The sequence below is a fragment of the Eschrichtius robustus genome, chromosome 21 (assembly GCF_028021215.1).
Source record: "Eschrichtius robustus isolate mEscRob2 chromosome 21, mEscRob2.pri, whole genome shotgun sequence".
Lineage (NCBI taxonomy): Eukaryota > Metazoa > Chordata > Mammalia > Artiodactyla > Eschrichtiidae > Eschrichtius > Eschrichtius robustus.
This window is the reverse complement of record NC_090844.1, coordinates 11710715-11725542: the sequence shown is the minus strand read 5'-3', so window position 1 is coordinate 11725542 and position 14828 is coordinate 11710715. Positions and strand designations below refer to the sequence as shown.

The window sequence follows — 14828 nt, the reverse complement described above, 5'->3', positions numbered from 1 at the left end:
TAGGTTCCAAGTTTCCGTTAGAAATTGAACTGTCCTGTGCATTTCCTTATATGGCAGAGGGGAAAACACTCTATTCCAGAAGACTGGGTGGCAATTTCCAGCGGAAGCCAAAGGCAGATAAAATAAACTTTACCTACAAACTATCAACAAGTCAGCATTTTTATGAACTAGAACAAATTTAAGGTAAAATCCTAACTGGGCACCCTCCTCTAAAACAAACTTGGGAAGCTCGGAGCCTGAGACTCGCCTGGGCTGGCGGCGGCTGACATGGGCGTCCAGCTGAGGTCATCTCTGAGCCGAAGCTTCTGCACACACGTGTGTGTCTGAACACACAACAACACTACAGGAAAACCCGACACAGGCCATCACCAAGCAGTGCCTGCACCACAGCTGAGCAGACACACAGCCCGAAAAAGCCGGCATAAAAACACATCAATCCCGGGGAGAGACCAGCGTGAGCCAGGCCCCCAGAAGGCCCCCCTCTACAGGGAACACTGAAGTGGATTGGGCACCTGACGATTTTGCTTGAACAGGTGCCCTGACAACAGGCGGCGAGGGCGCGGCACACAGCAGGCTGGCCAGGAACTCACCGCCCAGGCTTTCTGCCGTGGATCCTGAGCTGAGACATTGGTAGTGTGTAGGGGCAAGGAAAAGAGCAAAAGCCCGTGGCACTTTCACTGAATTCAACGTATTGCCTAAATAAATTGTATTTACAGCCTAATTAATAGGGGTTTTCACCAAGGAGCTACCTGGTGGCGTGTCTGCAAAGCCTCCGGTTCTCGAGGCCCTTTGGTTCTCCACTCACTGGCTTTGCGGTGTCCCCGTATGACCGCTGCAGGGGCCTCAGCCCGTTGGGAGGTTCAGGACATGTGGTCCTTCCTCAGGGACAAGATTCAGTCCTAGCCCCAGGCTGAGCGCTCCAGTGCTGAGGTCCCGGGGGCCAGAACCCTTTGTCCCCAACTTGGGTGGGGTCTGGGGGCTACAAGCTTGCCTCACACCTGGCTCTGGAAGCTGAAAGCTCCTTATAAGGGGCCTGGGTCTGAGGGCCGTGGTCCGAGGGCGGCCTCATCTGCCATCCAGGCTCCCCCGCCGCCCCACGGGGGCTGGTCGGGCCTTGCTTCGGGCTCTGGGCCTCCCCGATAGGGAAGGGTGGCAAGAGCTGGGGTTCAAACATCATCCCGGCCAACGCCCCACCAGAGGCAGCCCTGCCAGGGACAGGGCCCCTCTCCATGTCTCCTGACTATGGGACCCTGCTCAGGGCTGCCAGGCCCTGTAGTGTCCCCAGTGACATTTTAAAAACGAAATCTAGCACAAGACTCAAAGGCTCAATACTTGCCGCCTCGGCCTCGTTACCAGGAAGCAAAGTTTCGTGACCCTGAGAGGAGAGAAGGTTCTTGGTGAGCAGGAGGCCCAGGGCACAGGGCAAACCTGCAGGTCTCCCCACACAGAGCTCCTCCCCTCTCCCACAATACCCCCCAGGGATCCCTCCACGAGTCGGGTTCAACTGGGTTAAGCCACAGTTCTGCCACTCCTAGGTAGGAAATCTTTTCTGAGTTACGTGGTCTTTCTGAGCCTCACTGTTTCCCTCCGTAAAATGGGCAGAAACACCTCTGCGGGCGAGGCTGCAAGACTGACAACACAGGTGTGCTGCAGAGACGACACAAGAGCGGACGACGGGGCTCTCACTTCCTCACGCCCGGCCTCTCTCCCTTCCCACTCCCGTCCCAGTCCGGGACGAAGGCTGAAACCTCCTGGAGCTCGCCTGAGATCCAGACCCCACTGCCAACAACAGGCAAGCCCACCCAATGGCCTGCAGTGCCCGGTGTTTTCACAAAGCAAAACTGAACTGTTTTTCCCCACTCGCCCTGCGCCCATGGCCTGGCCTGGGGCACTGCCAGCCCCGCGCTGCCTGCCTGATGCCCCCCCCCACGCCCTTCTGAGAGCACGTGGCTACTTGCCGGCACCAGGAGCTGCTCCAGGCTCATCTGCTCTCCCTCTGCCTGCGCCCTGGGATCGGCACGTCTCCAAGGAGCCTGTGCTCAGGAGGAGGGTGCGTCCTCGTTCTGAACACAAATCCAGTCACATCCGTCCTGGCTGAACAACCACGGCTGCTCGAGGGAGGACCGTCTTGGCCACTGGAGACACAAGGCCCCACAGCAGACAGAAGCAGAGAGGGAACCTGCCCCACGAGCGCCGGACGTGCCCACGGGGAAGGAGGACGCACCACATGTCCATGTGCATCAGAGGAGCCCGCGGCTGCACCACGGGGAGGGGGCTGAGCACGCACAGCACGCAAACCATCTAAGATCGAGGGAACACAGGCTGTGCACTCAAAATTCAAAACAAATGTTCATGAAAGTACAACTTAAATATAAAAGTGTCATACTCTACGCTTCAATCCCAAGATTAATATTTGGAGGGTGACTGTGGGGAGAACAGTACACAGATTCAGATGTGCTCATTCATAAAGGCCAGAGAGTCTGCACAGTTCACACTTTATCAAATGGGAAAGACAATTTTCCTAAGTTTTAAATTTAAAATTGAGCACAGTAGTTCAAAAACTAAAACAAAGAGAAGAACTTTCATCCTCCTAAGCTAAATGGGGTTAAGCATCTCGTAAACCCAAGAGGCAGCATGATTTCCATCTCACACTCATGTGTGTTAAAAACCTCACAAGCAAAAACACACCTTCTCCAGGCGTCTCTGCAGCTCCCACTCCCGGCAGCACATGTGCTCCATAAAGGGGTGAGTTCAAGGAGTTCAATCCCACCCCCACGACTTGTAATAAACGTTTTCACGGGAACAAAACTGCTCTGAGAGGAGATGCAGGTTTTACGTCCTATTATCCATGATCCGTGAGATACTTATCAAGTGTCTTGTCAACAGGCACAAGAACAGATGATCTCAAAGAGCTGTCAGGATGCGCATCCCAACAGCAAAAGTGGGAGCCTGTGTCTTCAACGAGAAGTCTAACTAGTAAGTCTTAATGGATTCCAAATATCCAGGAACCTCAGATTAAAATAATTTTGCTGATAAATATACATGTCTAATACTTTCAGTTGCCACAATTCAAAGCATAAAGTCTTCTTAAAAATAACGTGATTTTAATTTTTCAAAATCGGCTTTAAAAGAGCAATGTGTAACAAACAGAATGAAAACAATACTTTCTACCAACCAATACTGCTGGAGGGTTCCTTGGTGAATTTCACTTCATCCCAGCATTTGAGACAACACAGGGAATAAGACCACTGAACGTCCGAACACCATCTTCTGAAGCAAACAAGCTGTCAGCGTGGACCTGCCTGCCCAGCCCCCCGCCAGCCCCAGTGATCAGTGCCTCTGCTTTTCAAAGGGACGATGGATCTGCTCCTGTGCAGTCACATGGGGCTCCTATCACAAACGGAGCTCGTAGTTTACTTAAATACAAATTACCAGCTATTTTAGACCAAAAGAAATGTGTAGCCACTGGACTCTCAGTTCTCTGAGCCTCCAGGGCTATGAAGGAGCTGGGTACCCCATGAACTGCCTGCCGGTTTCCTACAAATAGGGACTTAATTCTAACTGGCCAGACTTACTTAGGGATTCATGTTAAAAGCAGAACATAAATGAAAGGTTATTTTTTTCAGGGTAGGAACACAGTAAAGCATCATTTTTAAAAAGCATCTGTCAGCTTTGGTTTGTTGAAAGGTGCCTTGTGACTCGTGTGTGTGTGTGTGTGTGTGTGTGTGTGTGCGCGCGCGCGCGTGCGCACGTGCACCCACGTGCCTCCTGCAAATGTAGTCCTAAAAATCAATTTGAGGTTAAAAGTCTCTTTTCTGCTTAATTTCCACTGTGCTCAAGAACAAACAAAAAAGAGCAAGGTGCTTGGGTCCAGGAAGGCAGCTCTGTGTCACCACAGGAGCTCAGTGAACCGCTGGCCTCCTGCCTGTGCCGTCCCCCTCTCCCAGCAAGAGCAGGTTGTAACTTGAAACTCTGCTGTCTGTCAAAAAGCAATCAGCGGAACATAAAAAAGCAGGGGAATGGACATTGATGCCTGCAGGAGACAAGTACAATCACCACGCGACGGGCGACTGGAGCTGGGACATGAGAGACACAGAAAAAGGTCACTGTGGAGAAAAACATCCTGTCTGAAATTAATACGACGAAATACCAAACAGAGAGATCAAGTCTCTGTGTCACAGGGGAATTAAGTCATTTTGATATAATTTTCAGAGAGGACTGCCATCTAAACTTGCTATTTCAGGTTAAAGACACAAGCCAAATAAAAATAAAATTTCAGTAAAGTGTTCTTTGGAAATTAGACACCTGGGAAGAACTCAAAAGGAAATAGTTTGATTGCTGGTGGTAAACTATTCAATTCTGAACTCTTCTTCCACACAGTCATGCGTTTTAAAATCGAACAGTTGGGTGTAAAAAAGGAAGGGGTTTGCTCCATTTTTAACACAGAGGTGTTAACGGCAGCATTTCAAGGAATTAGGTCTCCTTCGCTGTGGTCTTAGGGCAGAATGTCTAACAGGCTCCTGCCTGAGTCAGACGGTGCTCCCGGCACACCTCCCAGCCGGGAAAGCTTCCTCATCAGGGGAAACTGGGTGCATGTACTTTCTATTAGGAAAGGCTCTCATGAAAAAAAAAAAAAGAAACAAAAATAGGAACTTTTTCTTCGGTAATATTCCATTCTGAAAAGAGCAAAGGAAAATGAAAACTATGTGGTAGAAAAAAAAGCACCTCTGATCTTTGAGACCACTAAGTCACCCCATCAATGTCAGAAATATTTTTCTTTTCCTTAAAAAAGTTCACTTTGATGGTAAAGTGATACACATTTCCCTCAACATCTATGTACACAATATACTTTATTTACCATTGGTGTAAATCTATACATTTATTTTTTACTAAATATATACTGTAGATCTTTCTGGTAATGGATGAGATTAGAAATGATATTGATTCATTTGTGATTCTCTAGCCAAATCATCCCTATGAACCACTGTCTCTCAGAAAAGCATAACTCTCAGAGGACAAAAAAAACATGTGGAGCTAATCTGGGGTCATGAGGAATAAAATTAGCTAAAAAACTATATTTCCAAGGGTGGATGTTAATGGGAAACAGTAAAACTGATGGGCCACATGCTTATAGGAATTACACAAAAATAAAAGAGACCATAAATCTTAACAAATAACTTCTAAAAAGTGACTTCTAGATATTTCATTATGAGAAAAAAACATCAGAACAAATGGTTTTATGATGTATGTTTTTAGAGTGATTATCTAAATGGAAAAGTGATTATCTAGAATTTGAAACCAGAGTTGGCAGGCTTTTTGAAATCATATATAAATGAAAAACTGCTACTGAAAATAAGATCAGAAATGGAAATTCATTGAAACTTTCCCTGTGGCCAGTTTGATGACAGCCTCCCGACCTTAGCCTGGCATAGTAGAGAAAATCTTCCAAAACAAACACACACTGACAAATCATAAAGAAAAGGAAGAAGTTCCCCAACCTCAGTAAACACTGACTCAGCTGATTCCCTTTTCCACCTGATATCTGTATAGCTTAAGAGACACTTTAAATTTAAATTTTCTTAGGGTATTTCTTGGAATCTGATACAGCATTTTCAATTTTCTCTTTTCAGTAAAGACTATGTTTATCTGCCAACCTCTCCATAGCTTTTCCTCCCACAACATTCAATATGGGTTTTTTTTCCCATTTTATCCCTATAATGAGAGAAGGTATTTAATGGATGCTTATGAATAAAGGAATAAATTGATAATAGCACTGCATCAGTTCACAAGAAAGAGCCGCTCAATATAGTATGCAAATTCAATGAATGATAGTTTGTTAATGACTTTCATCGTAGAATTATAAATGGAAAAACAATTAGCTAAGATTTAAGCAACAGTTGGCAAGCTTTCTGAAATATTAATTAAAAGGAAGATAGTTCTCAAAATAAGACCAGAAATAGTACTCAAATGGGACATAATTGGAATCCTACGCCATGACCAGTCTGAGGTGGTCTCCCCATTTAAGAGGTAGACATCCACTAAACTTTCATTTTCTCCCAAAACTTTAACACTTAAAAAAAAAAAATTCTAAACTCTGTCCAAAATTTTTCCTCGCAGTTTTTTAAGCAGCAATTACTATGCCATCAGCTATTCAGAAACATTTTAAGTGCACGTAAGGCTGTGATCGTTTTTGTTGGGCTTGGTGACTGCGTCCTAACCCAGGAGATGCAGGGAGAGCAGACACAGCTCCCAGCCTGTCTTGTTTTCTCACCAAGACGCGATGCGACAGGGCGGGCTGAGGGGACGTTCAAAGGTAACTCGGAAAGCTGCCTCATTACGATGGGGAGACAGAGGATAACCTATTACTTTTACTCCAATACTTTTATTATTTTTCCAGTTTAATAGACACTGGCTTTTTCAGCAGACAGATCTGGAATTCAACCCAAAGGGCACAAGGCTTGCCTGACCATAGCCGGGTCACCTGTTCTCTGGGTGAGGATGTTGGGGAGGAAGTGCCCATCCTCCCACTGGCTTCTGCCGCCCCAGCCGAGCAGGGAGGAGCCCTGGCTCCCCATCGTGCCCCCACTGCGCCTGGCACCCTCTGCTTGAGGAACCGTCCTGCTCCCACGGTCCTGAAGCCTTGTCCAGGCGCTGTCGTCTCTCCAGCCGCTGGGCCGTGCACACCGTCTTCCCGACAAGGTCCCCCTCGGCCGCTTCCACGTCCCACACCCATGGTGACAGTGACGGCAGGCTGCTCACGTGGGCCTCACGCTTCACAAACGTGACCCGCGTTAATCTTCACGACTCTGCTGTTCACCGAGTAGTCATACATCTTAAATTTTCTGTCTACTGTGATGCTCTGACATCGTAAGTCCCGCCTGGCTGGGCAGAGACAACCCCCCGCCAGCCAAGGGCCCAGCCAGGAGCCCGCCTGTGACCTATGCCAACAGCCGGCCAGGCCCGGCCTCCTCCGCCTGCCCCGCCCCCGGGGAGGTGACACTCCTCTGCCCGAAACACCCAGGCCAGGTGCCCAGAGGCTCAGGACAGCCCTGTCACCCAAAGCCCAGCAAAATCACTAAAACCAGCCAATCGTACGTGTTCCCCCCGCCCCGCCTGCCTTTCCCCTGGAAACCCCAGTAAAGGCCGTGCCCTCAGTCTTCCCTCTGTCCTGTCCTCTGCCCCCTGACCATCCCCCCACGTGCTTGGCGTGGCCCTGCCTCTAGGACCCGAGAGCCCAACAAACCGTCCTTCCTGGGCCTGTCCTGAGCCTCCTCCGGCGTAAAAGGACACAGAACAGCCCCCTCCTTACAGACGAGGCCCGAGGGTCCCAGGGAGCGCCTTCACGGGTGCGCCCCTCTCCCGCCGCAACCTGCACACACGCCCGCGCGACACCTGTCAAGCCCGGGAGAGAGACCTACCGCTGCTCCCAGCACACCTCCCGCCTCCCCCGCCCCAACGGCCCCCGCCTAGCTTCGACCCTCACGTCTTCCATCCTCCCTTCGGCCGCTGGCCTCCTGGACAGATTCAGACGGACACCTGGAGATGACGGCCCAGGGGTGCAGCTCCCGGCCACGGGCGCTGACCGGCGGGGAGGGCACTAGTCCGACCTCGCTGGCTCTGCCCCGGGTGGCACCGCCTCCGTGGGGCTCGTCACACACAGGGGATGGTGACAGAGGAACCAGACCTGAAGCTGGTGCGCCGAAGCCCACCTTGTCCTGCTGCTGGCCACAGGCTGAGGCTTTCCGCACTCCCCAGAGGTGACAGTGACCCCGCCCGGGTCCCAGGGCAGTGTGAGGCTCACCACTCAGCAGTTGTCAGGAGGTAGCTGAGCCCCGGTCCCCAGTCACATCCAAGGCACGGGACCCTGCAAGGCATGTCCCCGCCTGGCTGAGCCCCCTCCCTGGTCTCTGAGTTATTCCCCACGTCCCATGCCGTGGCCTGAGCCCCCTCACCCTCCAGCTCTGAGTTTCTCCCTGCACCGTGTCCGCCCCCTGCCCTGGCCCTGGCCCATCTCTGCGTTAACCCTCTCCAGGCCCTGTGGCACACACGTTCAGTCCTGGAAGATCGCTGAAAGGAAAAAGGGCTCTTGATCCGGAAGAGAAGGGATCTGCCGCATCACACTGAACACAGAAGAAAACGCCGAAGTGACACTTCTGTGGATAAAGAGAGTTGGGCTCTTCCTGCAGGTCAGTGAGCGACTGCTCATCCACCTGTTGGGGCGCCCGAGGCACGTGGCTCAACACAAAGGAAAGCGGGGTCTTCCCAACCGACACAGACCCCAACCAGTACCCATGGGTCTGAGACTCCAAAGGAAGCTGCGGGCAGTGTAAGCCTGAGGGTGCAACGGGGGAGACACACACACACACACGTGAACATACATGCAGACAGATACACACATGCACAGACACACACAGCTACACATAGACACACGCGAGTAGCAGGGAGGGGCGACAGCAGTGTCCTCCTAGTCCGGACCCCGGTCCTGGATGGCCCTCACGCTTGCCCACCTGAGAGTCCGCGTCCAGCGTGGAGCAGGCCCGGAGGGCGAGTGCCCCAGGCTCTGCTGGGGTCTGTACAGCAGGGGACAAGGCTCCACACGCTCCAAGCGGAGAAGGTGCCACAGACAGAAGCAGAGCCGGCGGACTTTCTGAAAAGGGGCAAGGTGCCTGTGGGGAGGTGGGGGGGACGCTGGACTCAGGTCACCCCTCAGCAGTCGGCCTCCAGCGAGCAGGCCAGCACCTGCGAGATGGCCAGAGAACCTCAGGGCAGCTCCCTCCCGCAGCGCCCCGCCGGGCTGTCCCGAGATCCCTCCTGATTCCACAGTCCCCACCGGGCGAAGCCCGTAACTCCGTGCTGGATGCTCACCCGCTCTCCCCACCACACTCTGTGCGGGACCCACCGCTGCCTGTTAACCCAGAAGCTCCCAAAGGATGCCCAAGGGACGGCCTCCAGTACAGGCCACAGGCTTCCCCAGCATCAAAGAGAGAGCAGTAAAGATTTACTTCTCCCTCCAGCAGCCTTGCTGCAAGGACAGCAGCCTCCTTTCATCCTGAGGAGCTTTGCCACCGCAAAGGAGGCCACATCACCCAGCAGACGCCGTCGACCTGCAGGGAAGCCTCAGAACCGCCGCCCCAGGCAGCACGCCAGCCCACCTGCCTCGTGCTTTCTCACTCTGAGCTCAAGCTGAGGGCCTTTCTTCCAAGGCATGCAGTGGGGCTCCCAAGAAGCGCTTCGCCCAGCCGCCCTCACCCTGGCCCCCAAGGCACCCCGGGCTGGAGAGCTCTGGGCTTAGCAACCCCACAGTCCCCCTCCTGCCGGGCCTCCTCCTCTCCCCTCCTCCTCTGAAGCCCAGATACGCTGCAGCCCTGCAGCCGCCTCCGCCGCCCCGGCCCACGGCGCCCCGAGCGCGGCCAGCGGGGCATCTGCTCCACCGTCACTCGGCCTGAATCGGGTCCACGTCACGAGTCCCACAGACCAGGAAGACAAGAGGCGGCCCTGGTTCACACTTCAACCCGGTACAAGCGCTTAGAAGCTTTTCCGGCTAAAACCCCACCGGGTGTTTCTCAGTGTCTGTTACCCTGGCACGAGTGCTCCTGCGACCTAGTTAAGAAGATGCGGAAAATGGATATTGCGTTTCTCACTTACAATGGCTGCTTGGACGCTTTCAAGACTCACTAATTCAGCCTTTCACCACAATGTTCTGCAACAGCCCAACTTTACTTGGTAACTTTGTCAGAGACCCAACAGGAAGGAGGCCTGTTTCAGAACGGATGGTGAAAAGTTGAGTCCTCCGGGTGCAGTGAGCTGAGGGCCGGGAGCAGGGCGTCGTTGCCAGGCTTGGCCAGGCCGCACGTACCGGAAGGATGGAGAGCAGGTGCTGGCGAATGAGGGCAGAGCCCCAGGCAGAGAGGAGGCCCAGTCAGGGTGCAGGGGGTCAACCAGCCACAGGGGCCCGTGAAGGCCACGGTCAGGGCTGCCCCCGCGAACCTCACAGTTGGTCTGCAGAGCCTGCTGGCTCCCCTGCTGGTGGGGGTTATAAAAAGTAGCTTGAGGACCCATCAAAATACTGTAATTCCCGCTTTGGAGCTAACATCTGACTGTTGAGGAATTTCGTCCCTTTATGGGATGATCTGTTCTTTAAGGCTGACCAGGTGAGTCCTAACGCCTGGGGCTCAGAGCAATGGGGGAAGCCGGGCAAAGCGTTTTTCTACAAAGGAAGCCACAGACTGGGAACTTTATTTACTCTTCTCTGTATTCTGCCTTACTGAGAAATTCATTTCTTTTTCCTATTTTAAGCAAATGCTTACTAACTAGAGTTGCCACTGGGCTTTTCCTTTCAAAGGGCAAAAACACAACCACCTGTTTTAAACGTAGAGGAGGAAAAAAATAACCACGGCCCGAACTAATCCAAGTAAAAAGAGAAACATATCTAAAACCTTCAAAACCATAAAACTCTTAGAAGAAAACATAGGGGAAAAGCTCCTTGACAACATGGGTCTCAGCAATGGTTTTTTTGGATTTGACACCAAAAGCAAAGACAACAACAGCAAAAACAAACAAAAGAAACTAAAAAGCTTCTGCAAGGCAAATGAAACTGTCAACAAAATGAAAAGGCAACCTACTGAAGGGGAAAAAATATTTGTACGCTATATATCTGGTAAGGGGCTAATATCCAAAATACAGAAAGAATCCATACAATTCAATAGCCAAAAAACCCAAACAATCTGAATAAAAAATGGGCAGAGGAACTGAGCAGACATTTCTCCAAAGAAGACATACAGGTGGCCAACAGGTATACAAAAAGACACTCAAGATCACTAACCATCAGGGAAATGCAAATCAAAACACAATGAGATATCACCTCACACCTGTCAGAACGGCCATCATCAAAAAGACAAGAAATAGCAAGTGTTGGTGAGGATGTGGAGAAAAGGGAACTCTTATGCACTGTTGGTGGGATGTAAATTGGTGCAGCCACTATGGAAAACAGTATGAAGGGTCCTCAAAAAATTAAAAATAGAACTACCGTACAATCCAGCAATTCCACTTCTGGGTATTTATCCAAAGAAAAGAAAAACACTAACTCAAAAAGATACATGCACCCCAATGTTCACTGCAGCATTATTCACAACAGCCAAGACAAGGAAACAACCTAAATGTCCATTGATGGATGGATGAATAAAGCAGATGTAAATACTACTCAGCCATAAAGAAGGAAATGTTTTCATTTCCAATAACATGGATGATTTTGAGGGCTTTATGCTAAGTGAAATAAGTCAAAGGAAGACAAATACTGTAAGATCTCACTTATTTGTGGAATCTAAAAAAAAAACAATTGAAAAAAGGAGCTCACAGATACAGAGAACAGACTGATGGTTGCCAGAGGTGACTGGGGGATGGGAGAAATGGGTAAAGATGGTCAAAAGGTACAGACTTCCAGTTATAAGATAAATAAGTCCTGGGATGTAGTTGTAGGGCATGGTGACTATATTTAACACTGCTGTATGGCGAATTTGAAAGTTGCTGAGAGAGACAGTAGGTCCTAAAAGTTCTCATCACAAGGAAAAGAAATTGTGTAACTGGATGAGGCGATGGGTGGTGGTTTTGTAGCACATAGCCCATCAAGTCACTGCGCTGTACACACACCTTAAACCCACACAGTGCTATATGTCAATCATATCTGAATAAAACCAGGAAAAATAGAATCTTCCCTTTTTTCATTTTAATATTAATGATTATAGGGTAATGAGAAGTTTGCTGGGCTTTCCATGAGGTGTCTGGAGTTCCCTGTACCTCTGACATTCATTCTAAGGCATGTGCCAGGTTAACCAATTAAATGTATCCATCCTGCCTTTGGTGTTGGCTAAAAATACTACCATAGCTTAATAACACTAGTTACGTGCCCAGAAACTCAGAATCCCTGCAGGTAAATGGTTTGAGAGTCAGAATCTGGGCTTTGGAAGGAGCCCCTTACAATCCCGGGTCCCCACAGTCCCCGTCCTCACAGCCCCGGGTCCCCACAGTCCCCGTCCTCACAGCCCCGGGTCCCCACAGTCCCCGTCCTCACAGCCCCGGGTCCCCACAGTCCCCGTCCTCACAGCCCCGGGTCCCCATAGTCTCCGTCCTCACAGCCCCGGGTCCTCACAGTTCCCGTCCTCACAGCGCCGTGTCCTCACAGTCCCCGTCCTCGCAGCCCCGGGTCCCCACGGTCCCCGTCCTCACAGCCGCAGGTTCCCACAGTCCTCACAGCCCCGGGTCCCCACAGTCCCGAGGGCCCAGAGTCCCCGTCCCCCAAAGCTCCCGGTCCCCACAGACCCCCGAACCCCGCCTACCGCGCTTCCGCAGCGCCGCCATGCCGGCCTCGCCGCCCCGGCGACCTCTGCAACCCCAGCCCAGGCCCGAGCGGCGCGACTGCACTTCCGGACTCCGTCCTTGTAGGCCCGTCCACAACAGCAGACCTGCCCAATCAGGATCCGGGGTCTCTGCCGCTGGACGCCAATCAGCCGCGCACCGGCTGCAGATTGGCTCTAACGCGCGCTGTGGGCGTGGCCCGTGGGCGTTAGTACTCCGAGCATGCTCAGAGGGAAGGGTGTGACCGGGGTGAGCCGACCCGGGCTGCGGAGGAGTCATGGGGCGGGGTCAGCGGGAGGGGGTCAGGGGGTCATCAGAAGACCGTCACTGGACGGGGATGGGTGGGTCAGCGAGAGGTGGTTAGTGGGTCAGCAGGAGGGGAGTCAGGGGTTAGGCGGTCACTGGGAGGAAGTCAGCGCGGGGCGGGATTGTGTTCCTGGGTGACCGCCCACAGTGTTACCCTGGGTACCAGCGCTGCACAGGGATGCGAGCAGTGGGAGGGGTCCGCTGAGTGCCCATCGGGCCAGGGTCCTATCATACCGCAGAAGCTGGGACTCAGAGCAGAGAGGAAACTGGAAAGAGGGGAGCCCGGGGGCTGCCCAGGAAGACCGCTGCCCCCTGACCCCTGACCCCTGTGCCACTGACCCCTTCTGCCCGCTGTTGCGACTGCGGCAGGTGGATTTCTTCCCTGTGCTCCCCTCCAACCATTTCACCTTCTCTGGGACCTTGGTTTATTGTTTACCCTTCTTCTTTGAATCCGTTCCTTGGAGAACATATTTCCTGAGAGCCTGTCTGTGCCGGGCCCTGCTATGGAAGCCGGGGCACCTCCTGACGGGCTGACGAGCAGACAAGTCCTCGTGAGACAGAGCACGTCACTGTCTTCCCGCCGGGAAGGGGTTTCAGAGTGCGGAGGTGGGGGGTCAGGAAGGCCTCCTGGAAGGTCATTTGAACCAGGCTTGAGGCAGAGGGAGCAAGGCTCGGTGATGTCCAGGAAAGAGCACTCGATGCAGAAGGGACCGTCCCGGCCTGGAGCAGCACAGGGCCCGTGCGACAGGAGCACAGGGAGCAGGGACAGCGACAGCCACCGTCAGATAGGAAAGCAGGCGGTGCTGGGCAAGTTTGCGAAGACGCGAGGATCAGCCTTACGTTTCCCAGGCAGTCAGGTGGAGGATACGGCTGGTTTTGAGCAGAGGAGTGAAATTATCTGAAGCCCATCTTGAAGGAATGGCTTGAGCCGCTGAGCTGAGATCAGATTTGGTGGGGGAAGCAGGAGGCCAGCTCGAGTCCATCCCTGTGAGAAGGACCCTGGTGGCTAACACCAGGGTAGTGGTGGATGAGGCTGTGGGAAGAGGTGGTTGGATTTGGATATATGTGAAGACAGAGCAAAAGAGGTTTTCTGATTGACCAAGAGTGGCTTTGGCAGGAGAGAACTGTGGCACGGCTCCAGGTTTTGGTTTGGAAACTGGGAGGCTGGAGTGGTCCCAAGGAAATGAGAAACCTCCCTGGGGGGTGGAGGGGGGACGGTCATTGTTGGGTGGTGTGCAGTGCCAGGCATGTTAGGTTTGAGGTGCTCCTTAGACGTGTAAATGTGGGCATCAGTTAGGCAGCTGAATAGGATTTTAGGATTCAGGAGAAAGGACGAGGATGGAGATATACAGCTGGGTTTGTCTGCATGTAGGTGCATTTAAAGCTCTAAGAGGGAGTGTAGATAGAGAAGTGGTCCAAGGACAGCTCTGAGGGGCTCTAACTTCTAGAAGGTGGGGAGATGAGGAGGGAAAGGGCAGGGGGGCCGGGAGGACAGTGAGCTGTCCTGAAGCCAAGTCACGTCATCGCTGGTCTGAAATGATGTTGAGGACCCATCACAGACAATTGTATTCATCAAGCGCAGGTTCTCAGTGACCTTGATTACAGTAATTTCGTTGAAGTGGCAGAGGCAAAAGCTTGATGGGAATTCGGTAGAGAGAATTGCAGGAGAGAAATGGAAGATATTGGGTGCAGATCTCTCTCTACTGGACCCAAGATGGGGTAGCAGATGGAGGGTCCCTAAAGATAGAACACACACACACCACACATACACACATATAATCAAAAGAGGGTTGTTTAGAAAATACACATGCCACACACACCAAATTTATGTGCTGAAGGATCTGATCAAGTTGCGACTGAAAATGAGTAATGGAACACAAATGACACAATTAAAAAATGGGTCAAAGACCTTAACAGACACCTCACCAAAGATAGACAGATGGAAAATAAGCATATTGAAGGTTGCTCCACATCATATGTCATCACGGGCTGCAATTTAAAACAATGAGACACCACTACACACCTATGAGAATGCCAAATCCAGACACTGACAACATAAAGTGCTGACAAGGATGTGGAGCAACAGGAACTCTCATAATTGCTGGCGGGCACAGCCACTGTGGAAGACAGTTTGGTGATGTCTTACCCTATGATCCATCAATCTCATTCCC

The 14828-nt window shown here is 51.9% G+C and overlaps 1 protein-coding gene across 3 annotated transcripts in view; it reads right to left on the bottom strand.

The window, feature by feature from the left end:
- Nucleotides 1–12415, bottom strand: part of ERICH1 (glutamate rich 1) — a 58824-nt gene extending 46409 nt beyond the window's left edge. For all 3 annotated transcript variants that reach the window (XM_068532219.1, XM_068532220.1, XM_068532218.1), the window contains exon 1: nucleotides 12333–12415. In XM_068532219.1, coding sequence (XP_068388320.1) covers nucleotides 12333–12354 — 22 coding nt within the window. In that variant the 5' untranslated portion in view covers nucleotides 12355–12415. The remainder of the gene's footprint in view (nucleotides 1–12332) is intronic.
- Between the last annotated feature and the right edge of the window lie 2413 nt (nucleotides 12416–14828).